Below are 28,000 nucleotides of genomic sequence, written 5' to 3' on the forward strand. Positions count from 1 at the left end.
CAATCAGCGAGCGGAACCCCGGCGGGCGCTCCCTCCGCCCCTCCCGCGTTCCAATAGCGGCCGCCAATCGGCGGCGAGGGGGCGGGGCCAAGCCTGGCTCTCCCTTAACGGCCGCCGATGCAGGCCGCCGCCGGCCATGCGGGTAAGGGCTGGGCCCAGCCCCGGAGGGGGCACCCGGCGGGGCCGCAGCCCCCAGCGCCGCCAGGCCGCCCGCAGCGCCCCGCCCCGCCCCTTTTCCCTCGCTGAGCGACGGCTGCGCCGGCCAATCGCGAGCCGCGGCGCTGTCAACAGGAGCGCGAGGGGGGCTGGCGGCCAATGGGAGCGCTGCGAGGGCGGGGCTTAGAGCGGGGAGGGGGCGGGGCCGAGGTAAGGGGGCGCTGAGGGGCTGCGGCTGCGCGCGCGCGGGGTTGGGGGCGGCTGGGCGGGAAGCTGAGGGGGCGCCGCGCTCCTGAGGGGACCCTGAGGGGGCGGCGGAGCCCTGAGGGGGGTTCTCGGCCCCGGGCGATGCCGGTGGCTGCCGGAGCCCCCCCCTCCTGGCGCCCAGCTGCTCTCAGGGTGCCTCTGCCGCCTCATAATCTTCGGGGCTCTGCGCCGTTGTAAAAGTAATAAAGGGTTTTTTCTTCCTTTCCCTGTCTTTATCCCCAAAATCTCTGTCAGAGGGGTGCGTGTCTCGGGGTAGCTTCCCTTCAGGTTGCCCCTTTCCAGCCATGCCCAAGGGAAACCGCTGGAGAACATGCTAAAGCCCCTGGCTCCAGGGAAACAGGGAGAAAGCAGCAGTTATCCAGCGGTTTAATTCGGGTGGAAATGAGTTTTTATACTTCAAAACTACCTCTGTGCGATACAGCTCCGGATACCTAAAAATAATTAAAGTTTAAACCTGTGTGACCTTGTGAGCCCTGTGAGGAATGGTCACGCTGTGGAGGCACTGGGCTGCCCCAAGGCGATGCGGTGTTGTCACGGGCCGCCAGGATGACATTTATTTCTTAATGCCTCTTGTTCTTCATCTGCAAGATGATCATAAGGTTTTTCTGCAGCAGTAGAGCTTAGGGTGAATCCGCTAGGGCAGAGAAGATGCTGAAATAAGTGAATCACCAGTGTGTTTCAAAGCCTTATTTTCAATGGGATTACGGACACCGGAAGCATGCTTTTATGCTGCTGTTCTTGTAAACTGCTGCTTTGGGCGCTGTAAATCCATTGGTCAAGTGTTTTGTATGCTTGTATTTTATTTATGGTGTTTTTAAGTGTGATTCCTGTTTGACTTTTTTTTTTTTTTTTTTTTTTAACAATTGACAGTGAATTCTCTCAAACCAGTTCTAACGCATTTTTGAATTGACATTCTACAGTAAGAATAAAACAAGTGTTCAAATAACTCTGTGGTAGAATTGGTGAGCTGCAGCCTAGCTCAGTAGTTCTTGATTTTGTTTCTGAGGAGTGTGTTCAGTGCAGTGAAGGCACAGAGCCCCCTTCCGCAGATGTAAATGCATTGACAACAGGCCTGTTCTCTAATTGTGCTTCACACAAGTTTCAAAAATGGACTGTGCAGTCCCAGATTTTAGACAAATAAACTCCACAACTTTGCTCTGCTGGGATTCAGAGACACCCCCCTTATGTCCCAGCTTCGATGTGTGATGGGGATTTCTTTTTGAGTTAGAGGAGCCACAGCAGTTACAGTGCTGACCAACTAGCAGCTATTTGCAGGCATAGCACAGGGCAGGAGGAGACTGTTTTGGAATGCCAGCATTTCCTGGGTTGCTTTGGCTGAAAAAAAATGCTGCTTTAATCAAATTCTGTTTCTTCAAACAACAGAGCCCAATGACTTTTTAAAATAGGAGGGTGATAACTTAATTCTTTATGTTTGCAGGGTCACTTCATATTGGGACATAAGATATGGAAAACCATGACTTGGTGAATGCTGTGCAAGAAGTCCCTTCAGCTTCTGTGGAGTCTGATGTCAGAAATACCCACAGCTCTGTTTGCAATTTGAATTTTAACAGGTAAATGATACGTTGAAGGCATTACTAACAAATGCTTCTGTTATTTTTGTTATTCATATGTAGCATGCTTGATATATCATTGTTACCGAGGTGAAGTAATATGTAATACTCTAATATATTTTAGTTTTCTGTACAATTGCAGGTAAAATGTTTAATGAGAAAAGCCTTAATTAAAAAAGTGTTAAAATCTTCCTTAAACTTTGTAACTTCTGTTGCCTTGTGCATCTTAGAATGGGGAGGGAATTGTTTTTCTTTTTGATGTCTAAGATATATTCAATGAATAAGAAGGGCAAATATAGACTAATGGCCCAAGTGTCAGATTAGGAGTAGTTCTCCTTGGCTGATGTGCCGAGATAAGAATTACAAGTCACTTACTGCTTGTGCAGCTTCTCAAAATGAGGCAGTAGTCTTGAATTTTGTAACTCGGTGTTTCTCAGGTTATATCTGTAAACTGAGGACCTTAGAATCTATGAAGAAGCATACAGATTTGATGAAAAGCTGTCTTTATTGACATTTGTACTAGTGAGCAATAACATTTGTGCTGATTATGCTGTCTTGGAAAGCTCCTGGGTTTAAATGGTATGTAAGATAACACTGTAGATTCTGAGACACTTTCTTGAAAAACAACCTCATTCTTATGGATGTTGCTTTTTTCAGCATGATTAAGGTCAAATGTAAATTAAGCATATAATTCCTTTATGATTGTATAGGGTCTGTAGCATATTATTTTGGCCACTATGTTGGACAGGTGGCACAATAAATAATTGAAATGTTTTTCCTCATGTTTCGCCAGAAGTCCCTCGTCCAATCCCAATGGAGTTTCTGGTTACTCAGGGAATAGCAGGTCCTCGTTAATACCTGGTTCCATTGAGCTGCTTTCCTCCTTCGTGCGAGATATCCAGAGTGTTGGAAGTGCTGACTCAGAAATTGTGAAGAACTGTGAGGTATTTGATATTCATGTTTATATCAAAGAAGAAAAAAATATTAATGTATCAGCTTTGCCTTTTAGAAGATGAATCTAGTGATAGTACAGTTTAGCAGTGAGAGATTAAATACATCTTTGTCCTTTGTGATGGGACAAATGCTTTTACAGTGCTGTGAACTAATCATGTGGATGGGTTTTGTTGCGATTTCATCTTCGCTTTTTATGTATGAGTGTTCTACAATTACAATTCTGGCGTGAATGTTTTTTTCAGTGTTAAGATAGCAATTGCAAATTTTTGAACTGAAAATTTTAAACCTCTATTCAGCACTTCAAGATGAAGTCTAAAGAGATCCTAGAAAGTAGTTGTTTTTTTTTCCTTCTAAAAATGTCTGTCTCAGTTGCATCATGTATTTATTCTGTTTGTAAAGAGGTGTAGATTATTAGTTCGTTTTCAGATTTAAAACAACACAAAAACCATTATCTCGGTGCAATGAGCTGATTCTCACAATCCCTTTTTCCCCTTTTTTTAAAAATTTTATATTTTATCATTATTTTTAGTCTCTGCAGGGAACATCAAGTTTCCACACCATGGGATGGTTCTTGCTGAATTTTTGAGCTTTCTGGCTGCACTCCAATAAAATGTCTTCTGACAGATGCTTAATTTGGTGCTCTTTAACAGCTCCAAGAAAAGATTGTAGATATCTGCATTTAGGCACGTGTTTTATGTCCTGTGTCCTAGGCATCAAATACCAGGCTCCATAAACATTAGCATAAAACTAGTTATAAAAATTCAGAGTTTACCACATGTTAGGAACACTATGTATTTATTTATTATCTTTTAGTTTTCACTAAAGAGTTATACATCTTTTTCTTTGGCTGAATTGTTGAAAGGAAGATTTTCTGTATTGGAGCAAGTGGTTCACTGGACGTGAGGATACTTAATTACCAATTTTAAGATTGCCTGGATCTTATTGAACTGGAACCTGCCTTTCCAAACTTCAATTGTATTTTTCTGCCATCTGTGTTTTCTTTTAAGTTATTATTATTTTTTTTAATAGAATAACTCACTTCCCTTGTTCATTTTTTTTTAAAAGCCAAAATTAATTGTAGAGATGTACTATCTTTTTGCGTAGAAGGATTTTTTTTCCAGTGAGTATGTCTATAGTGAATTGTTTGCTGTGATTGATGTGACAGGGGTCTGTATGTATTGTGGGGTGCACAACCAGAGTGATAAAATTTGTACTATGTCAGTGCTTAAGTATAAGATTGCAAAACCATTATGTAACTAGTATAGAAGGTAAGAGATTCCGTATGACTACGCCTTAATTATTTTACTTTGTGATTTAATAGACAAGGTGGCTGCAGTTATTGAGACTGGTAGAAAAGCAATGCCAGGAACAAATAGTTGCCCAGCAAGAACAGTTCCACCACCAAATCCAAGTGAGTAGTGATTTGTTCGTGTGGGTGGGTTAGGTTAAATGTTTCTTTTTCTTTCTTTCTTTCCCAACTGCCATGCAAAACAGCACACTACAGTGTCGGGCACTCTTTTTCTCTTTTTGTTTTCTTTTTTTTTTTTCCTCCCCTCCATTCCTGTAAGTGTACTGGGCCTGGCAATTCAGGCAGCCAGTTACTGGGACTGGACTGGCAATTTACAGTGTGTATATTTGAGATAGCCTTGGCTAATTAAACTAGTAACTGGTAGGAACCATTTCAGAATTGAGGATTCTTGGATTATTTGTTTTCAGGCGTTTATTGTCAAAAACGGTTCAGAACACCCACATGATAATTGGACTTTGTAGGTACAAGCTGTTTTATGTTATCTGTTAGACTGTGTCATTTCTAACATTGAAACAATGCAGTTTTCTTTTCATCAGAAACTGTTGTGCAACTTGTGATTCCCTAGTCTAGACAGTATATAGCACAGGAGGACTTTCACTGGAATAGCTGAACACCTCTTTCACCCTTTGGTTAAACAGTCTCCTCTCTAAGAAAGACAGATGGCTCACATGAAGATTCACGTTTTTGCTGAAGTGTATTTATCCATTAAACCAGAAGAAATGTATATGTATGTATAAAAGACAGTATTCTCTAACTATATAATGCTTAATGTCTTCATCATTTTGGTTGCTGTTTTTCCCTTCCCTTTCCTGATGCCCTCTACACTAGTAGTAATCAACAGTTCCTGAACTGAATTAACAAGAGGTACTGTCCTTTTATCCTATCTCCTGTTTCTCCCCCTCCACCTTTCTTTCTTTTCTCTCCCATCTTGTTGGTTTTGTCCCACCAGTGTTTCCTTATCCTCATATTTCTTTTCCTCTTACTGTAGTGGTTTGATTCACTTGTTGCTAATGGTAGTCTTGACTAATCCATTGTGTTGCCTTTGCTGTTTTTTGTCTTTATTAATAGGAAAGGCTACCTCTGGAAGAGTTTAGTTCATGGTATCCACAGGGACTTAACTAACTGCATGAACTGCCACACTAAATGTAAAAATCAATGGCTGTAACGTATTTTCAGTTGTATGAATGCATTAGGTAAACTAGAGGGAACTATTTCAAACTTAAACTGGTAGGCTAGTGAATTTTCTAAAACCCAGGGGATTCAACATGTTCTAGTAATAATAAAAATAAAACTTCAAATTAATAACCTACTATTTGGGGTCAAAGAGCAAGACGCTGCTTTAGCATTGACATGGCTCTGAGATAAGACTTGCTCTATGCTGTCCTTCAAGACCAACTGTTCTTACGAAAATATATTGTCATAACAAAAAATGGGTCAAAAGACCTTGAGTTCATTTTGGAATTACGCTGGGGTCAGCCCTCAGCTGGTTTGAATTATGCAGTAAAATACAAGTGTGCTAATGACATCCTGTCACCAACTGCATATCATCTTAAGATCAGGATTTATTGAAGAAGAGTTAAAAACATAAGAAAGCTACCTATAATCCCCAAACTCTATACAAATTTCTGAAATCTCATTTTCCTAGGTCTTTTCTTCTCTTGGAACTATTTGTGACTATCCAAGGAGAAGTAGAAGTACTGTTTAATTAGAATAATAGTCTTTCACCTTTCCTGCAAAGTACTATTGACAAAGATTAAATGCCAGCAGGGAATCTGATCAGTTTTTTCCACCCACAACTCTGTTTCTTCACTTTTATGCTCCCTTCCTTACCTTCTTCAACAAAATGATTCAAATCACCAAAAAACTTTGTTATTGCAGAAATGTCATCCCTGTTTTTTTTTTTTTTTAACAGGAAGACTGACCTGAAATTCAGTTGTTAATAGTTTTGCAAATTTGTAGAACATACAAGGCTTGATTCTGACTAGCATTGCACGTCAGTTCCTTTAGAATTAAGCCTTTTTAAAAAAATAATTCTTACTTTAAAAGAACAAATGATTTTTGATCAATTTGTGCTTTGCACCTGCTATTCTTATCTGAGTAATGTCCTGTAGTTCTGTGAATAAAGCAATACTAGAGTTTCATGTTCTTAAAATTATTGAAAGTTGAGTTTTTTTTTTCCAGGGAGAAATTGGTTTGAAATGTATTCTTGAAAACTGCCATATACTCTGGTCTTGTAATGTGTAATAAGAGCTGCGCGCCCACAGAGAGTTCAGTAACTGCAGCACTGCTCTGCAGAAGTGCAGCTCCCTGGTCAAAGGACACAGCTGTGGGCACTAGCATGAAGTCTTTTCATAGCCCTTGACAGAAAAATTAGTTATTTCAGTATACTAGTACACCACTAAACAATTCAGTATAGTAGATTAGTTCATATATGCATATATATATTTATATATATATAAATATGTAAAATAATTCTTTGCAGGCATTGCAGACTAAAAAGTAAATAACCTGTTAAGTCTCTTCAAGTGACCTTTTTATAGGTTTTCTCCACTCTATCAGAGACCAAAAACCAATAAATCAAACTGTAAATATTTTTATTAAATGAACTACCCAATAATGCATTACTTAAATCAGCTATTTTGAAGCCACGTTTTATGTGAATAATCTTACAGAGGTACATTATTCCTATTCGTGTAACAGAGTAATGGTTTATTCTTCCATTAAAGCATCCTTACAATCTTCAAATATGTAAATCCAAATTGTAAAGTCTTTTAGACTTTGATTTAGCCAATGACTTTGTCCACTTCTAATGATATGCCTAGATAACTTGTATTTCTTTAGGTGGCTGATAGGTAACTGTAGTTCTGAAGGCATGTAGCCAATACACGCATGCATGGTTTTTTATATAAGTAAATGACTCCTGAGACCTGTAACTCACTGCTTGGATATTGAGTTGTTACCATTCACCTTTTACTGTTATGCACAGTATGCATATATCTACTTTATGCATGAGATGTGGACGCATTGAGAAATTGGAATTGTTTGAAATAAACGCACTAATTCCCTTGCTAATAATGTGAATTGAAGATGGATCAAGATATAAATACGACTTGTAGCATGATCTCATGGGAATTTTGCCTTTTGTTTTTATTCTTTAGCTGATTCAGGATGAAATAAGGCAGTTAGTGAAACTGCAGATCAGCAATTGGGGTGTTGGCAAGAGCAGAAGTTTGCCTGTGAAGGTTACAGACACTTTTTCGTCAATAGGAAGTCAAATGGGGATGCAATCTGAAGTCTCTGAAGAAAATGAATGCATTGTCAATCAGCTTAGATCTAATGAATCAGAAACTCAGCCAAATGCATCTGATCTGTATCAGGAATGTTTTGCAAATGACGCTTCGATGAACAGTGGGTATGGCACCCTTTCTGCCTCTGAATTGAACGCTAGCAAATCTAATGACGTTGTCAAGTGCACAGACTGCACGGAGAAAACTTCTCAAGGACAGGGTGATGCAGCAGTATTGCAGAGTGATGCAGCTGTAGCCACTGTCCAAAATACAAGAGAACTTTTACCAAAAAAAATAGAGGAAAACTGCTCATCAGGAAGGAATGATATTTTAGGTTTTCCTGTTGAATGTGAACATCAGGTAAATGAAGCGCAATGTGGAAGAAAAAGCAGGTAAGTGGTAAACTTTCCAAATTTGTTAATTTATTATACAGTCCTCACTCAGTAAATGCCTTTTGGTAACTAGAAATATGTAAGAACTGAATGGAACTTCTTGATGGTAAGAACTAAAAAAGCAAAAGTAAACACATGAACCCCCCCAAAAACCTAGGTACTTGGTAGATAAATGTGTTTCTTTAGTCTGACGTTTCTGTGTGATGCATATTTGCTTCTGCAGTGTTTACCTATTGTAGATATGTTGGGAGAAAAATACAAAACTCTCCTTATTGTAAGCATGAGCTAAGATAAAGTTTGCATATACTGTTTTATCTACACACGGAAATTTAGGTGCTGATTACCAATTTTACATGACACATTTTGTTGTGGTACTCAGCCATTTTTGCTATTTCATATGAATGTATTACAGTAATAATTTGTATCAGACAACAGCCAAATGTGTGACTTTTTCTATTTTTGTTGTTATTTTGTTTTTAGTTAAGTTTTGTTTTTCTTTTGTTATGTCCAAAAGGTGAGCGGATCTAGTAAACTTTTTTTTTTTTGAGTTACTTTGGCTCATCTGTAAGCCATAATAACTGACCAAATTCTGCTCTACTTGCAGAGAATTTTCAACTCTCCCTGTCAGGCTAGACTATAAAGGCAGTGGCTTCATACAGCCATGACCAATATCAAAGCTCACATGGGCAGCATGTTGCCTGCGAATCCGTGATAGTATTTTGCAGAGATAAAAACGCTCTGTCTGTTGGAAAAACAGAGAATTGTGAAAATGAACTTGTCTTGCTACTATGTTAGGAAACACAGAAACAGCTTTCTTTAGAGGATTGGTTTTGGAGATGTGTTATCTCAACATACAAGGTAGATCATAATGCCGTTGATGTGCACGTTCTCTTCCTTCTTTCTATTGAAGTTGATTTCTGTAGGGATCATTTCTCCATTGAAAAAGGGAATATATGTTTATGGTATATATGTGTGTTTCTTATCATCTAGTAAGTCTTTAACATCATGGGCACAAAAGTTGAAACAAAACCAACCCAAAAGAATAAATGCAGAAGAAGTACAAGTAGCCTCTATGCAAGGAAATGAACAAGCAAAGAAATTACCACTGGAGAATGTAAGTCGCCTTCCGATTTAGTTTTATTTTTAAATTTTTACTCTTGTCACTCCTAGTTTTTAGAGTTATAGTACGGTCTGATTCAGTGTTTGCTTTGAAATTTGAAATTTTTGAAATTTGTTTTGCTTGCCTTGAGCATTTGAGTAGTGGTTTTTCCATTGATATGTCTAAAGTTCATGTGGGCAGAGTTTACTACTTGGATCCTTCTATACCTATTCAACGCTGCTATTTTGGCTTATTTTATTCCTTGCCTAGTTTTTTTTTTTTTTTTTTTTTTAGCTTGCCTCAGTGGCACACGTTCTTTCCTTGTAGAGATAACAGTCACATTCTCAACTAAATCATCAGGTCATGGTAACTTATTGTGTCCCGTCATTTTTTTAAAGGATCTTTGTTTTACAAATGTTGGTCTTCATTTCAGCTGTTGATGTCTCTTTTGGTATACAGAATTTAATGCAAGCTGCTAAACTTTTTGCATATTGAGACATTAGCCACTTTGTTCAGGACTAATAGTGGTTTTTTTTTTGTGTGTGTGTGTGTGTTTTTAGCAAACTCTTAGGCTAAAATCCAAACTTTTTTTTTCTTGTATTGTTTCTGTAAGAATAATAAATTTTATGCTTTTATATGGTCATGATTTGGCTAAAATGAACTACTCCAAATTCAGTTACAGCACTGGTTACTAAAAAAACAACCCACACAATAGAAGTTTAGGAGAAATTTTGGCTTTTTAGAACTATTTGTGGTAATGCCTATTGCCACGATTGCAGAATTGGCTCAAAATGCTTCTTTTGAGATGAATTTTATTTTTTGTGTGTCCCTTCCCTCTTCCCCACCCTCTGTGATTAAATATTTCCTTCTGTATGTCCATAAATCTAATTATTTTGGGAAGTTTAACCATGTATAACATTTCTGACCCAAAAGGACATTATGCAACATGATTGCATGAGTATTCATCATACGTGTAACTGAAGTTTTTGAATTAGTTTGAATATATTAATTGTCACAAGCATCTGTATGCTATTTTTAAGGAAATAATTCCTGAAATTCTGAAAGGCTCCACCTACAAGAGAATAGGAGAGCTAGAAAATATGAATCACTTGATACAAGGCAGGGTCAGTTTTCTTTCCTGTGGTCACTTTGAGGGTGATCCAGAAAGGGTAATCATAGCAGTTTGTATTTGCTCTTTCTAGTCTTCTATTGTCAATGCAAACACTATTGGCTAATGGAAATTAGTGTCAGAAACACAGATTTTGAAAAAAAAATCTTTGTGTTCCTTTGTAAGAATTCAGTTGTTGCCCCTTCAAGTTCCTTTCTTCCTCCTTAGACAAAGGAGAATACCTTAATAAAAACATCAAAAGGGACAAAATAGCCTTGAGGTTATACCCTACATAATTCAAAAAGTTGTACTCTAGTTCTAAACTTTTTTTTTTTTTTTAGCTGAAAGTTTTTTAGCTCCTAAAAAGTTTGGAGTGAAGGGAAGGAGGAAGTTTGGAGTGGAGAGGAGGAGGCTATGTAGTATGTTACACAGGGGGTATGTAGTATCTTGTCTATCTGAGATGTTAGACAATATTACCTCCTGATTTGTGGTAGGTGGAGGCATAACAGCTGAATATAAGAAATTCCAGTCTTAGGATGAGCAAGGAGTAACACTATCGGTAAGTCATCATCCCTCTATATACTTGCAACTTTTAAGGAGCAGGAAGGTTTAGATGACTATCCAAAAAGTGTATTTTTATAATACCTCATCTAAAAAATGCTCTATAAGTGGACTGGCACATGAATTAGAAGCTACCAGTATCATTTAATTATATGGCTTATCTTGGTTCCCCTTCTGGCTTTGGTTGCCTTTAATATAAATCGTATAGGTTTTGATCATCATCACTAAGTTTAATCCCTTTGTGTAAAAAGGCTAACAGCATCTACATGCAGTTTTTTTAAATTAGACTCTCAATTTTTTTTCTTGCCTTGCAGTTTTTGTTAAAAGTTTGTGTTCTCCTTTTAATTTTAGACAAACTCTACTGATGCTGTTTTGCCACCTTACACTTTTTACCTCAATCAACCAACTGAAAGCCCAAATTCCTTAGTGTCCGAAGCTTCAGGTATTGTTAATATCTTTTCCTTAAATTTCCTTTTCTGTTGATTTGTGTTTTTAGAGCTTACTAGAACGTACCTCCAATACTTCTGGAGAGGTACGGAGGGTATAAGCACAGAAAAACTGTTAATTTTTGATATAGTATAATTCTGCTGCTCATGGTCTTGCTTCAAACTGATGGTGGCTCCTGTGTATCACTGCTGGCAGATGCAGGGCTTTGGGCAATTTTATTTTTCTTTAAATTTCTCGATGCTTCAAGGCTGAGCTTTGTATTTAAAACTGTTTCATAATGTAATTACTGTTAAAATCATGGTAGGGGATAAAATGACCTTTAAAAATATTAGCACCACTGATGGTTTAGTAATCACAAGAGTGCATGGTAATAGAAGCAGAATTCCTGTAAGCCAAAGGAGTGATTCAGTAGTTCTGTGAATAAACAAGAACAAAATAATGCAGTGTGTAATGTGAGGATTATTATTATTTCTTATGTTGGGGTGCGTGTGAGTGAAGGGGGTTGTTTTTTGTTTTAGTGTGGTTTTGCTTCTGTTCTTTTGGGGGGTAGTTTTGTATGGTTTTGCTGATACAGTTTTATTGGTTGCTTTATTTTATTTTATTTTTTGTCAAAGCCAAACAACTAATTTATGTATTTTGATCATAACACGGTGGATCCACTTCAGTAACAAACAGGGATACGGAGACGTAGCCCTGCAAATGATGTATACTTCTTCTACACAACCACACATATAAGAAACTGAAGTGGGGTAAAGACTGTTTAAATGTTCCTCTTGTGCCATCCCACAGTAGGTGGGTCCCGGTAGGCTGTCTTTTTGCATGTTATGGTGAGCACCAGACTGAAGAGTTTGTAACCTTGAGTGGCTGTCTAGAATTATTCCTTCGGCATTATAAGTTTTAAGAGCTATACTGGCGTTGTTAGAAATGTGGCAGTTTATTGTAAATGAGGCTATGACCTTGAACACCAAAGAGTATATCTATATTTTCACTAATTTGCGCCTTTAATTAGCGATGCTGTGTGATATAATACTGATAATGTATGTTGCTTGTGTTTGGCATTGAGATTTTTGTAACTTCTGCTAACAAATACTTCAGTAAAATCCCTAAGCAATAGATGCTAGTGATTAATACACTACTCTTGTTCGTTGGCAGAGTAACATCTTTCTAATGGTTTTGGGGATTCCAGCTCCATAGGAGTGAGATTGAAATTTTAACCTTTTTTCTCCAATGATTCTTTTCATTAGGACTTTCGTACTGGAAACTAGATGAAAAGGACATGTATCACTCTTTACCAGAGAACTTCAGAAATGAGTTCACTGATGTTTTCTCCACAAAAGTATCACCAGATCAGGTAAACTTTGCTCATGTTCTAAAAGTTGTGTTATATTTGTCATCTTTCCCCTTTTCTACAAATGGAAAGAATCAGCCCTTCAGAAAAGAAGTTTTCTGTGAAGCCTCCTTTTGTTAGCTCACTGTCTCCATTATTCATTTACCCTGGCTACCTCCACTTGGAATTTACTGACCTTCTGTCATCTAAAGGAAATGGTGTAAGAGACAAGAAGAGATTAACTAGTGTATTAAAGGTGTATTTGCCTCATTAACGACAGTTCTTTAAATTGGGTGCATTGAATAGAGCCTTTGTTTTTTCTGAACTGTTTCATTAGCCAAAAAAAAAGTAATTGGGGATGAAGGGTTGTGTTCAGCAAGACTAATGTAGCAATTTTACCTCCTTCAGTCATCTTCTGCTGATGAAATGAAGCTATCGTCGTTGAAGGATATTTATCAGAAGAGACAAAGGGAAAACAAGCAGCTGCCAGACATGAATTTTATGCCTTCTTCTCAGTCAAGTCACCCACCCGAGGTAACATTATTATCTTTGTTCCACATCTCAGTTTGAAGATATGATAGGTTTTACAGGCTGCTTTCACATTAATCGGCACCTGCTGCCACCTCCAGTGCTGTGCTGGAACAGCAATTTTTGCAACTGTGCAACGAGCCAGACTGGGAGGGGATCCAGCTGAAAAGAACCCCTGAGAACACTCTGGGTGAGGGAGCACCTTTGCAGCACACCCTTGAAGGTGACACAGGGGTGAATCTGCTGAAGCTGATGAAATGCACATGGGACTGCAGTTGCAGAAGCAGGGTTTTCTTATTATTTCCTACAAGACAAGTTTCTTCCACCTCAGAAAGTGAATAAGCACGGGTTGTGGAAGTATTCTTTATTAATTCTGTTTCCATACCCAGATCCAGGACATAGCCTTTAGATTTTCCTCATGTATGTAATGTACAAGGCTACACAGGGGCTAATAAGTGACTGTCTTGTTTATGTAATCCACAAAATGATTTTAGTAACTGCACAATGTTATTGCTGTAGCCTGCAAGCAAACATCCTAATTCGTTTATATATATGGCTGAAATTTTCTGGACAGCTACAGATGCTGGATATATCATTTATTCCTACCGGAAACTGAGAAACACACGTTGCAAGCATTGGGTAGATGTATCATCTTCTGAGCTGTTACAGATTTCTCCATCTTTGCACTTGCTTGTCAATATCAAATAATCGTAGTAATATTCAGTGTAATTCCTGCAATACATTGTATGGATGACTAATGTATACAGATTAATTCCATTTACATGACCAAAAGTTAAAACAATTCTTTTTAGTATTGTAACTTATTTCCTAGATCTTGACGTTGGACCCAACCCTGCACATGAAACCTGGTCAGCAGAATCCAGGCCATTGCTTTTTCAATATTCCTGAAGAGACTACTCCTTTTTCTCCAGACTCTATGGCAGAACCTGGATTTTCAAGTCATTGTGATACAGACTCTTTTTCACGGACAAGCAATTCATCTCAGTGTGATGATTCCCCGAAATATCCTGCTGGTAGCAGAGCTGTGCATTTGGACCTCTGGAAAAATCACGCAATTCCAAATGAAAACAAGGCCAGCTGTCCTTTTCCAATGGCATATACTGATGCTAATAGTGATATTTTACTCAACACTGAGGAGGAAGAAACATTAACTCTAACTCCATCTTCTGTTACTCAGTGTGCTGACAACAGTTTACCAGAATATAATCTTTCAGTGGCATCTGTTGAAGATCCTGTGATAATGTCAAAGTAAGTTTTTTTTCTTTTTTTTTTTTTTTTTTAAGTTAGTTCTTTCATAAAAGAACAGTACTGGTGACATGAACAAAACATGCACATTTTGTGAGCTTAGAATGTAGCTGGGCATTGCTTTTTTTTCTTTCTTTTTCTTCTTCCTGAAATACAAATGGCATGGAGATAGAACAGTCATTTTCCACTTGTTATAAATGTCTTTGAGACCATACTATTTAATCTAAAGCACGGTGTTTGTACTGTCTTCCTTGATCCCCATGAATATCAGAGCCTTAACTGGAACACAAAACAGTTTTGCATATTTTAATTTTTATTATTTCTGTTTATACATTAAAATAAAAGTACATGCTTACTTCATAGGCTGTATGAGGGTGCTGATTTAGGTACAGAATTTCAAAGTTCTGTGGTAGGTATGGTTTTTAGAGTCAAATGGTAGGATAAGCCCAGAATTACTGTACTTAGGAAAAATAAATATCCCCCAATCACAATTGAGGCTCTCGTGATTTGTGCAGTGACAAGCAAATGTGGCATATATTCCATGTGTGAGGGCTTATGCAGGCGGTCATGGTTTCAAGACAGTTCAATTTGTGTTTTTCCCAGTTAATTTCTTGTGCATATTTTCTACTGGGTAGAAAAGGAGAGAAGGAGTTAAGCTTTGTGTTATTAATGTGAATGCTTCCATGCCGGCCTTGGGTGTCTGACACCACTGCTTTAGATGACAAATTTTCTTTGCTTCAATTTGACTGTAACAAAGCTCTGCAAGAGATATTGATGTGCTGAGTTCATTATGTCTGAGTCAGTGTAGCTGGCAATGCGTGGTCATGTTGGTAGCTGGAAACTTTTTTTTTGTTCTTAATTTTGAATATAGGATTAGGCAGAACTTGAGGGAAAAACATGCTCGACACATAGCTGATCTACGAGCTTACTATGATGCTGAGATACATAGCTTAAAACAGCAGCTAGAGGCAAGCCATAAAGCTGCTTCTTCTGAAGATTTGAAGAAAATCAATCAAAATCTTGCTGACAGGTACTGTTTATCCATCTTTTTCTTTCTCTGTTACAGGATATTATTTCTACTTTAAAAACTACATATGCTTGTTTAGAATATCTTGAAATGTCTGTCATTCCTCAATTCTGAATGTTTCATGCATCTATGATACTAATATTTTACTACTAAACACACATTTTACATTATTTGATGCATCTTTTTAAGATTGGTTTAAAATGACTGCTAGGTGATAAGTGGGATGTTTTGACCAGAGGTCTTGTTTGACCTGATTTTTGCTGAAGGTAGGATAAGTTTTGCTCAAAAGCAGTTGGCTGGCAGGCTGAGGTAGTCCTGAGCAATCTGTAATGGAAGTATCGCTGTCATAAGATAGTACTTGCCTGTCATGCTGGTGAACATCATCCCTCTTTATCTTTCACATCAAAACTACCAGATGTTTCCAGATGTTACAGGAAAAGTCTTGAATTTATTGGTAGCTTTATAAAGCCAATTTACCAGTCAGTGCTCTTTGACCAGATACTACTGATGGGGGCTGTGTGCCTCACCTGTGTACTTGGTGCCACTTGGGTGACTGCTGTAGAAGTTCAATTTGATTTTATATCGTTACTGCCAGTCAAAATACATATTAAAAATTTAGACTGTTAAAATACTTTGCAAAATTTATGGCGTTCGGAGTAATTAAAAAACCGTGTGGGTAGCTGGGTCTCTTCCGTACTTCTCTTTTAGCAGTAGTGGGTTCTACCTATTAAAAGTGACTTCTGAGCAGTCATTTACTGAGTTACAAGAAGCTTGTGGTATGCTTTCAGTCATTAATTATCACACAGCATCATCAATTAGCTCAAGTGGAACTCCACTCTGGTGCCTCTCAGCTGCTTCTGGTCGTGGAGCTCTTGTGCACAGACTCCAGATGGTTCTGAGCAAATGTTCCCACTTTGCTGCTTGCCCTCTGAGCACCGCAGCCTTTCTGTGCAGAGGTGCTGGGTGCTCACTGCAACAGCTGTAGAGTATGGGAAGAGGTCCCAGGCTGGGTACCAAAATTAGAGGGGAAAGGAGGAAGGAAAGGCAGCTATAAAAGGTAGATTTATTATTTGAAAGCTTAAGAGATTTTTGATTTTATCTCTCTTTTCCATGTAGGTGTGACCAACTAGATGCAGCTCTGAATGAAGCAAGCGCTCGCATAAAAGCCCTTGAAAATAAGAATAATATGCTAGAAAAGCAAGTGGTAAGTATATGTTTGTGGTGACATATATTAATTCAAGTTGCTTTTTAACTAAAAGGGTAAGAGAATGTACTTATTCATTGTTAAGCTAATCTGTATTTCTGTATTTTATTTTCAACCTTTCTCTTAATACAACATCAGCCAGTATGTTACACAGGCGACTTTCCTAGCCGTGTTTCTGAAGGCTCCTTGCTTGAATCATAATCACTTTTGTTTATAAACAATCCTTTATAGGGACCAAATGAAGTTTAATAGTTAAATATTGTCATTCGTTTCTGATGTCTCACTCTAAACCAGAATCAATTAAAAAAAAAAATTTAATTACTTCCTTTTTGATTTCTAATTAGAGCTGTGTAATTAAGAGGAAATCTCATTTGCACTGGGGCAAAAATATTACCTGTTTAAGTGTACTTATACAGCCTTTCTGGCTAGGTCAGACCTGTTTGTTTATGACTGCATAGTTGAATTTATTGATGAAAGAACAGGGCATTCTGTCATGGAAGTTAAATGCCTGGAGAGACTAATTCATTCCACCTTTTAGACATTTTTTTTTGCTGGGAAGCAAGACAAGAAGTTGGGATTGGAGGTGTAACCTCTAGATGTTTTAAGTCATATAAAATGAATATACCTCACAGAAATGCGCATAATCTTGTACGTCTGTTGATGAGCTATTCTGTTTAGATGATTTTAGTTTCTGAACTAAAAATCTGCAAGGTAAGCATTATAATTAATGTTGTTTTTCTTCTACAGACAGATTGGAGAGAACGTTTTTATGCTGTTAGTAATACTTCCAAGGTTTTACAGGAACGTATTGAAGAAATGCGCACAAATAATAAAGAGAAGGATAACACAATCAGTAGACTAAAATCAAGGCTTAAAGATCTAGAGGAAGCATTTGAAAAAGCTTATAAATTATCCGATAATAAGAATGCAAGGTTAAAAGAAGAAAACAAAATGTTTCAAAATGTAAGTAAGAAAATGTGAAATGATTTTTACAGTTGCATTGCATCTTACTAACACAGCAAGTCCTGGGTGTTTTTGCAGTGGTATACATACTCTGAGTAGTTTTCCAAGACTTAATGCACATCTGGGGGAACAGAAATACTCTGTAGACTGCTTTGTAGGCTAGGTGTTAGGTTATACTACAGACTTGATAGATATTTTAAAACAGTTATTTAAGGCAGCGATTATGTATGTGATGTGGTAACATTTGCTGTAGCCTTTCTCAGGTATTTTATTACTTTGTGCTGTTAGTTCATCTTTTTGTAGAGGTATTGTAGGAAATAATTTCAGAACAAGTTACTTTTTGTTCTCCTGAGTTTATGTGGAATGGACTGAATCTCTTTTGTAAGTCATCACTGTTAATTTTATGTATAATTTTAGACTGAATCAAAGTGATTGTTCTTCTGATTCTTCAGTAACAGCTTTATGGAATGTTTGATTCGTTTCGGGAAAATGGGTACTAGGAGGAAAAGAAACATGATGCTTTAAATCCTTCATTTATTTATTTATTTTCCAAATAAAACCTCAAATACAAAGTCAACTTTAAAGCCAGGAAAAAGTTCTACTGTTCTGTGAAGAGTTCTACTTCAGCTTCTTCAGTTCCTTTTAAAGATAAATTATAGGACAATAAGAAATATGTTGTGCATGTATTTCTTGTCCCTTCTATAACTTTTTCTCTGATTAGAAGATGCTAGAACTTAACAAATAATATTTAAATGCATTCTGTATATCCCATAGTGCTTATAAGCATGTTAGATAAGTAATTTATTTTATAGCACTCAACAAAAATGTTAGTTATGTTTACTCTTCATATGTGCTTGTTTTTTTGTTTGTTTTAGCTTTTAGGAGAATATGAGTCCCTTGGAAAAGAACATGAAAGAGTAAAGGTAAGTATGCACTAGTTAATTAAAAACCCAAGCTGGTAAAATCTGTTGTAATGTATTGTAGAATTAACTGACTTAACACAAGTATTTAGGAAAAAGACAAAATGAAAGATCCATATATCTTTTTGCTGAAAGCTTTTTACTGCATCTTCAGAGTCCCTGAAAAGGGAAAAAGAATGAGTTTAGAGTATATTGTGTTCTAGTTGTAGACAGCAAAAATACTGTGAAGTCAAAGCCGAAGAAATGTAATGGAACTCTATTTCAAATAGGAAGGCATATTTAATGTATTATTTTCAAGATCTAAGTTATTGTTTTTCTTCTGTAGACACTATGTAGTTTCCAGACTTGTTACTTTTTTCCTTTTGTACTTTGTAGGATACATTAAATGCAACTGAAAACAAATTGCTTGACGCAAACACCCAGATTTCTGATTTGAAAAGGTAAATGTGAATGTTATTACTATTTTAACAATATGAAATACAGCCTGTGGCCCAGACTTTTAGTCCTGGACTATCAAGTCTGTATATTTGCAATCTTAATTACATCTTATGAAGTATTTCATGTTGCTTTATGCGGCTTTGCACAAATATGAAGAATCTTGTTTTTTCTAAGAAATGTGGTGTGTGTTTTTACTTCCTTGATCACAACCTCTTCCAGTGGGTTGCAATTGCTTCCTCTCTGTTGTCAGTCAGATAACCCAGCCAGTCTGCTGCTCAAGCTTTTGCTACCAAAGTTGTTTCCTCAGGAGCCCCCATCTTCAGTTTAGCAGTCTCTATGCAGGTTTTTACGAGTGAGGATGCTGACAGGAGTCCACTATTTGAGATTATGGCTCCTGAATGTGAATAAAGGACAGAAAGTGTTCCATATATAGCAGAAATAATACCTGCTATGGATGTCCCTCAGGAAGCCTGGATCTGTCTTGTGGTTGGGAGAACAGATACGTATTGAGCTTTATGCTTTCTGGGCAGGCACTAGGCAACATTCGTGACCATCAAGAGTTTTATGGCTATGGATGTGTCCTCCAGTTTGGGATTTCTCAGCTACTCCTAATGAAGGGTGTAAAACAGCATAGTTGTTCAGTGGCGTTTAGAGATGTGTGGGAGGAGAGGACTTCTGAGAGGGCTCTAGGGCAGGCATTGTAGAACTGCAGTGGGGTGAGGTGTGATGTCGTTCATCTCCCTCAGTGCTTTTCTGGGGGCATGTGCTGTTATTTCCTTTCCTGTTTTATATGAGCAGCTGAAACCAAGACTGTTAGAAATATTATTTTTTTTGTGCATGGTTTTTGATGATTCTTCTAGAGATGTGGCTACAAGTTTCACCTCAAAATCCATTCCAAATGTCATAGCAACCAAGCATTAACCTGTGTAAAGTTAAAACTAAAATAAGAAAAAGCAAATGCATTTTCAGGCATATGTTTTGCAATACTTTGTTACTCAGATCACCTGATTTTTAAAGAAGAAGAATGGAAAGAATGAATAGCAAGAATTTAAGGAAGGAGTAGAAAGGAGCCAAAAATACACTGCCTTCAATTTTTATTGTACTGTTGAGGAAATAAAGAGAGTGTGAAAGAAAGTTCAGTGTGGTATTTCTATTAGTGCTTCTATTTTTCCTGCCTGACTGTTGATGCTGCTAGCTAGGGATCATTCCATACTCATAAAGTGGAAAAAAGCAATTTTTACATCCTGTTCTAAAACCCTGAATTTCTATTCTCCAAGCAGCGAATGCCTAAAATTGTATTGCACTGAAGATGTGGGCTGCATGAGCAGCAGATTGGCAGTTACCTGAGTGACACACAGGAGAAGGAGCCACCCATTAAAATCAGTCAGGGAGTCCTTTGCCTAGATTCCTCATTTCAAAGAGGAAAAACATTTTTTTGCCCCTCCCAAAGCCCCTAGGAGTTGAACGCTTTGATCCACAGCAGTATCTCCTGGTCTTGTCTTTCTAGCTAGGTCACCTAACCTATTTGACTTAGAATACAAACACATATTTATCTACGTATTTATGGATAGATAGAAATCTCATAGTTATTCTTGTTCTTCTGCTCTATTCAGGATATCTGAATAAAAATGAGTAAACTCCAGGAAATATGATGTCTCTTTATGTATTTTAAATCATCTTATGCATCTTTGCTACTTTTACATTAGGACGATTTCAAAACTTGAAGCTCAGCTCAAGCAGGTAGAACATGAAAATATGTTGAAACTTCGTCATATTACTGAAAGTCGTTTAAGAACCTCTTGTGCCAAGTAAGTGAATATTCCAATAATATGAAAACAGGTCACGTGCTTTAGAATACTTTAATGTGTTTTGGGTAACAATGGATAAAGATGTCAGTCCATAGGCTAAACTGGATTAAGCACATGTGATGTAATCCCAAGACTTCATATGCCAAGAAATTATTAAAAAAAAATAGATAACACACGTGTTATTTGGCAGACTGTCTCTAGTCTTCCTACATGAAGACTGGTCTCAGTTGCTAAGCTGAATAGAGATTTCCATGCTCAGCAAAGATCTTGGGAATAAAATCTAATAGTCCAATTAGACATTATAAGTTTTCTTTATGCCCTTACGTCTTTGTTTTAAGAGGCTCATTACTGCTTTTTATTTTTCTAACTATAGTTTGTACGGGTATGCTGTGAGTAGTGTGGAAGTTCAGTTAAAATGCATACTCCGGTATGGATTGTGAATGTATGTTAAAGAAGTTAGAAGTTGGTCTCTCTTCTGTTTTGGTGCTTCTATGTCTTAAAGACCCGAAAAGCTGCTTTTTTTCTACAGTATTTACAAAGTTATTGTATATTTGTTATTTGATTCTAAGTAGAACAAATAAGTAATACTTTTTTTTTTTTTTTTTTTCAAGAAAAATTCAAAACCATTCATAATTCAGAGGTTTTGTTTGTTTGTTTGTTTTTTGTTCCCACAGCAAGTTGGCAACTCCTGATGTCAGCAGGCGAAAGTGGCTGATACCAGGAGCAGAGTATTCAATCTTCACTGGCCAGCCCTTGGAAGTCCAGGAAAGCCCGAAAGACAACAGACTAGAAGAAACCTATATTCCTTCAAGGTGAGCAGGTTTCCTTCAGTCTCCAATGTGATGTGAAGTTGAACAATTCTAAAACATAATTTTATTGAAAATTGACCAGATTCCTATTTCCAGACTTTGCTGCTAGTGCAAAGCTTCAGGTGTAGTTTCATTTCTCGGTAGTTTACCTTCTTCCTCAGAAGTTGCTAAGGCCTCTGTCAGTATTTGTTTACTTTGAAGAAGATGTCAAATTATCAAGCTTATCTCATATTTTGGATTCTTGGATTGTCTGTAACACAATTGTGTGAGGTTCTTGGCAGAAATTAAGAACAACTCTAAAAATCTTGCTTTGTCAACTGTAAAGATCAAAATAAATTTCTCCCATTTTTTCTGTTCAGCTTGCATTTGGATTGCTGAAATAAAGCTGGAAAAATTGATCTTTCTTCCTGCTTCTTTCTTTAAGGCATCATTCTCCTCCTGAAAAAGACTCCTCACAGGAAGACTCTTCAACAAACTCAATTGAAAAGAAAGAAAATGGGATGTCAGAAGCACCAATTATAAAAGCCTTCAAAGAACTTGGAGAAGGAAAAGCTTTTAAAGATTGGGGTACACAGACAGAAAAAGAAGACTCATCAGCTAGTAATTTTTTAATTTACTTTTATATTCCTAAGCTTGTCTTTATGGGCCTTTCTTTGTTTGCATGTCTTTTGGTTTTGTTCTCATCATGAAAGGTCATCCATCTTCAGTGATGGGGTGAAATGAATGTGGTTTTTAGTATGCAAATTTCTGGAGTTTTCCTAAGAAAATTCAAAATGATACAGCTAAGGGGCTTGTTTAAAATAGAAGGAATGCAAAGGTTGCTGTTAGGTCTCAAGCTAGAGAGTAGTTGATGTCCTTTTTCTAAGAATAACGTAGTATTTATAAACAGTTAATGGAGTCCTAACAGAATTCTGGCTGGCTCTAAATCCATTTTAGTTTTGTTCCCATAGTGCTGTATCAGAATGTTATTATGAAAGCTGGCATATGTATTGTGGAACTGCACTGAGACATTCTAATAATGTTGATTTGGGAAGCCTTGTAGTTACAAAACATCGAGTCATTCTTAAATGCTTATGGTCTTGGTTCAGGCGGGTACTCCAAGCTTCTTAACCAAAATAAGCTTTTATCCTGCTTTTCGTTGTCTGTTATTTAACATCATATTTCCCTTGTGCTGCAAAGCACCCTTTCTCGTAAGTTAGTGAAACTATTTCGTGAATGTGATGGGCAGGAAATGAGTCTTAAGTAAAACAGCGCAAATGTTTGCACGAGGCAGTCTAAGTGCAATTGTTGTAAAAGCTGAGTACAAGAGAGTATTTGTGAGTTCTTGTATCAAAAAAGTATTGATTGATGTAGTCGCTTTTTATTTTTAATTAGAAGCAACAACTCGACGTCAAACAGTTGGATTTGTTGAAACTTCTTGCATTGCTAACCGGTCCCCAGAGAAAGGTAAAGACCAACAGAGACCAAAACGGTACAGCTCCCCTTGTGGCCAGAGGTCATCCTCCCTTCCTCCTTCAAACAGGAAATCAAATACTCCAAGTAAGTGCTCTTCTGAAGTTTGGTTCATATTTTTTGCATGCACACAAGGTATATAAGTAATGGAAGGCTGCTCTAGAAGAAAGAAAAATAAAAGTATGATTTCTGCATTATTCTAGTAGACAATATGGAAAAAAGCTCTAAAATCATAGAAAACAGTAATTTCATTTTTCTGTATTGTGTTGACCTTTTCATATAATTTAAATAAACACATAGCTTTGACAAGCATTCTTTAAAGATGTAAACATAAGATCACATGAATGGGAAATACTGCGCAGAGAGAATTTTAGGTACTTGAATGTACTTTGTCTCTCACAGCAAGACGAGAGATAATGTTGGCGCCAGTGTCTGTGACGTACAGCCCAAAACGATCTCCAAAAGAAAACCTCTCTCCTGGATTTAGCCATTTGCTTAGCAAAAATGAAAACACAGTGACAAGGTATGAATTTTGTGAATACAATTGTGTTCTGATGATTGTAATAGCAGCAGTATGTTTATGCAGGCTTAATACTGTTCCTGCTGGTTTTTGTTCATCTAAAAAGTTGTGGAAAATCTGAGTCATATGAAGATTTCTAAACATAAACCTAAGTTTTACTTCTTAAAACATGGCGAGAAAAATCTGGAATGCTTTCTGTAATCTAGCGTTTACCAAGGAGAAGTGTTGTGTTTATTGTTACGTATGTTGCAATGACATTGATCGGTGACAAAAAGGTTATAAAAGAATTGTTTTGTGGAGTAAGTCCAGATTTACAGGCAGCTTATCAGGAAATGTAAATAAAAGTTGAAACTAGTATCTACGTATTGTGTCATTTATAAGCATGTTAGAAGATGCATTTTCTGGTAACCGAGCTATGTAATATGATTTCTGTAGAGGTCTTTGCTTGGTAAAGGTTGTAGACTTTTAAAGAACACGCTTAGCTGCAAGATTAAAGTGTAGGACACATGTATGAGGAAGAAGAAATGTGTAGCACCACTCTGGGTTTTGGGAATAACTGTGTGGGAGCTGAGTATGTTTGGGAGTGATGGTTTGGCCTATTCCAGAAGAAAGACACATGAATGAAGCATTTTGGAATGTGCAGTTGGGAGTGTATTGGGACATGGTACTACTATGGAAATTGTTTTCTAAACAATTTGTTTATTTCCTACCTTTAACCATCTTGGTTAAATACTGCATCAGTTGATAAATCATTTCTAGCGAATAACTGTTGCATGCTTCTCATTCTGTAGATTTGATATACTTCTAGATGACCTGGAAACTGGTCCTGCCTCTACTTTACAGCACAGTAATCCAAGAAAAAGGCTCCAGTTTCTCTCGCTAGATGATACAGAAGGTAATCCTCCAAAGCAGGGGAAAATGTTTCTTTGTACTTCTTTTTTTGAGTTTATAAAATGTACTTTATCTCCCAACAGAAACATTTTTACCATAATTTCTTCCACATTGGTAAAAGCTGTTTAAATAGAAAGCTGACATGTTACTCCATAAGGTTCAATTTCTAAAAATCCTCTATATCTTGTCTTATTACTGTAGATTGAGAAATACCATTCATACAGGATTTTATTTTTATGTATATGTGTGTGTGCACAAACGCAACAGAAAAACAAAAATAATTAAATTGAGAAAGAAGGGCAATATGTTTCCCTATGCTTAACTCAGTTATGCAATGCATATCTTACTAGAGTCTATATTAAGATGTACACACTCAGTCAAACTAATAAAATTCCTATCTGTAATGCAATGTTTAGTAACAGAAAGAGTAAATATAATAAAGCCAGTTGTTTAAGATTTTTTTTAAATGATTGATTGAACCAAATCTTTCTAATTTTCTAATTCTTGTCACAATGTTCTGCTTTTGTTTTTATTAATGTAATTATTGAGATGGGTGTTTTCATGACAGCTAGTCTACATGGTGATATTTAGAAATGTTGAGCACAATACATTAATCTGTTTGTTAACAAAAAAAAATATGCTGTGTTATAAAGATTGCTTGAAAGATGACCCATCCAAATGTTTTGCATTCTTCTGGGAAGTTTGCTTAAGGCAAGTTAATGAGGCTTTGCTACTTCCTATCATTTTATATACCTCCAAGATCACACTGCTGTTCTTGTTTTTTTTTCTTTTTTTCTCATTTTCTTTTTCTATCCTATCTAATAACTTAATAGACAATTACAAAACAAATAAAAGCAACCTGTTTTGTTGATAGGAAGGCAGCATTCAGGTGTCAGACACAGCTCTTGTGCTGAATCTGTCAATCCTGGAGTGAAGAAAGCAACAGCATGGGATGAGAGGAGCGTAGCACAGAACTATGAGCCATTGCTGTCACCTTGTGAGGGAGACTTCAAGTATGCACCGAGGATGAAGACTCTGGCTGAAACAGAGAGGCTTTTTGATGAGCTGACTCAAGAAAAGCAACAGGCAAAGATGATTTTTTATTTTAATGTTGTGACTAAACATAGTTATTGTATGAGAGGTGAGGGGTATAGCTGTATTACCTACCCCATGCATGGCTGAAGTTCATGCGTAATTTCCATCGTTAATGTGGGAATGTGCCATTATCATTCCCTGCTCTGCTTCTGACACTATAGTCCTTTACTGTTTCCAACTTTGTTAAAGGAGAGTCATTTTAACTTGAACACAGTGTGGATGGAAGGGTTGGAATAAATTTACTTTCTTCTTTAATGGACAGTAGCTTAACTCAGCCTTTCAAACCAGGAAGGTTATTTTGGCAACTAAGAGTGTTCTCTTCAAAATGCTCCTTGAGTGTCTACTTCTACGATTAACTTTTGTATTAGTTTGGTGTGGCATTGTGTTATGGTAACATAAGTTGTTGTTTAAGAACAACATTGGACATGTATCTGTGGCTTATGTAGCTCACCTCTCTGTAAGATTAATTAGGAAGGCTTATATTGGCTCTTGAGGCTCTAATTTACATCTGAAGTATTTTCTGTTATTAGATTGAGGCTGCATTGAGTCGAATTCCTTGTTCTGCTGGAAGAATGACTTTGCAAGCAAGATTAAATCAGGTGCAAAAACTTTTACCTACAACTGTTCTCTTCAGTTGCTCTTCCACAATTTGAGGACACATAGTTTAGATGAAAGTTCAAATTTTGAAATTGATATAAGTGCAATTACTATGGGAATTTTACCTTTCCACTGAGAGTTGTTCCTGAATATGGCTGAATTGCAAATCTGTTTAAAACGTTGTCTCTAGACTTTGAAGCATTAAAAGATAATGGGGAATTTACATCAATTTAATCATAAATGCACTCTGAATTATCTTGTAAAAGGTGTAAGTTAGTGTGATTTATGACAATAATTCAAAAAATAATAGTTATATGTTTATATATTTTTATTGGTGTGACTCCGAATGCCCAAGCCAAAAAAAAAAAGGAATGGGAGCAGCAGGAGGAAAAAAAAGTCAACAACCCACAAATACACACACACACACACACACACACATTAAAAAATAATATGAGAAATGTATAGGTCTGGCTCTAGTTTTTAGATGCTAACAGAATATGATAGCAAAATATCAGAAAGGATACTAAAAATACTACTGGATACTAAAGGAATAACAGTAGTATATTAATTTTAGAAGGATCACTGGATTTTGTTGTATGTTATTAAATCCTTTTTTTTCCCCCCTTTCTTTTTCTTTAACTGCTAGGAAGCCCTGGAAGATCGCTTGGAAAGGATTAACAGGGATTTGGGATCAATACGCATGACTCTGAAAAGATTTCATGTTTTACGTACCTCTGCAAATCTTTGACAATTCACTCTTGAATTCAAATAAGCTTTTTTTTGCACTAATATATAATTATGCACTCAGTAAATGCAGAATTGTTTTGTATTTTTATAAACCCTAAATAGTAGTTTTACAACTATGTTACCCTTTACACACAGCAATATTTTGTACTTCAAACAGCCACCTATATTTTAAACATATTTTTGTTACCGTTGAGAAATTGATGTTTATCCTGTATTGTAATATTTTTAGAAATATTAATTATTTTTAAATAATGATATTCAATGTATAATAAGAAGAAACTAAAAGGCAGCTTGTTTTTGGAAAATGACCGTGTTATCTTTTTTGCACTTCATTTTCCTCACCATTTTATAAATATCTATGCTATGTTGTAAATATAGCTAATAGTAAATTTTGAATTTTCATACAAAAGGCAACATGAATTACCAGTGTTATAACCGCTGCTATATGGTAAATCCTTTTCTTTTAAGTCTTACAACTTGGATATTTTTCCATTGTGACAAACAACTGTGAAGAATACTTTCATTATGGCTGGCTGGCTGCAAATCGGTATATGTTTTGCTAGTTTGGCCGCCTCTGGCTACCTTTGTAAAATACTGCTCTAAATTATTTGGTGTCTCCCAACAGTTCAGGGAGTAATTCTTTGATATCACGAGGACCAGGATTCGTGAGATTGACAGCGGCCAGCTTACCTCCCACCGAGCAGCTCAACTCCAGCCGACACCGCGGGACGTGTAACTACCCAACTGCAGCTCCTGTTTTAAAATGCTAGTTTGGGGTTTTGTGCCATGCCAGTGTTCTGACCGCAGTTATAAGCACGCATTTCCAAATGAAATCCAAGCTATTTTTGTGACCATACATGCATTTTTCTTGGTGAAAAATATGTATTTGCTAGCTGGCATGTTGTTGAATTACTGTTCAACATTGATATTTTAGTTTGCATTTTAATATTAAATAAATGTTTAATTAGATTCTTTCCTCTAGCCCAAGAACAATAATAGGTTCTGGGATATTACATCAGCGATAATGTAGGTTTTAATCATATTGTGTGTTTCAAATTCTGTCCTTGTTCAAGATGTTTAGCCACCAATTATGTGATTATTTTGCAGTGGAAAGGCCAGAATAGCTGTCATAAAGGAAGCTTGTGAAGGTCTGTTTCTAAAATTAGAGCGCTTTTGTTTTAAGATATTTAATGAAGAACTGTCCTACCCATGCACAGTCTTTTTATTTTTTTTATATAAAGTGTTTTTTGCCTCCAC

At 36.8% G+C, this 28,000-nt stretch overlaps 1 protein-coding gene across 2 annotated transcripts; it reads left to right on the forward strand.

The window, feature by feature from the left end:
- The first annotated feature begins 29 nt into the window (after positions 1-29).
- On the forward strand, positions 30-27,999 carry MPHOSPH9 (M-phase phosphoprotein 9). 2 transcript variants are annotated; one of them, XM_084539427.1, is made up of 24 exons: positions 30-142; positions 1,862-1,994; positions 2,788-2,938; positions 4,270-4,359; positions 7,416-7,936; positions 8,927-9,050; positions 11,056-11,146; positions 12,396-12,502; positions 12,887-13,012; positions 13,839-14,275; positions 15,144-15,302; positions 16,416-16,503; positions 17,251-17,466; positions 18,342-18,389; positions 18,762-18,826; positions 20,531-20,632; positions 21,307-21,444; positions 21,866-22,041; positions 22,816-22,980; positions 23,296-23,416; positions 24,205-24,308; positions 25,179-25,390; positions 25,930-25,998; positions 26,643-27,999. In XM_084539427.1, the coding sequence occupies exons 2-24, from the start codon at positions 1,888-1,890 to the stop codon at positions 26,742-26,744; spliced, it is 3,519 nt and encodes a 1,172-aa protein (XP_084395553.1). In that variant the 5' UTR covers positions 30-142; positions 1,862-1,887; the 3' UTR covers positions 26,745-27,999. The 2 variants fall into 2 exon arrangements, with proteins under 2 accessions (XP_084395553.1, XP_084395554.1); XM_084539428.1 differs by lacking the exons at positions 30-142; positions 1,862-1,994; positions 2,788-2,938; positions 4,270-4,359 and adding an exon at positions 5,103-5,121.
- The last annotated feature ends 1 nt before the right edge of the window (position 28,000 follows it).

This window comes from Aythya ferina, assembly GCF_964211825.1.
Source record: "Aythya ferina genome assembly, chromosome: 17".
NCBI classification, from domain to species: Eukaryota; Metazoa; Chordata; class Aves; order Anseriformes; family Anatidae; genus Aythya; species Aythya ferina.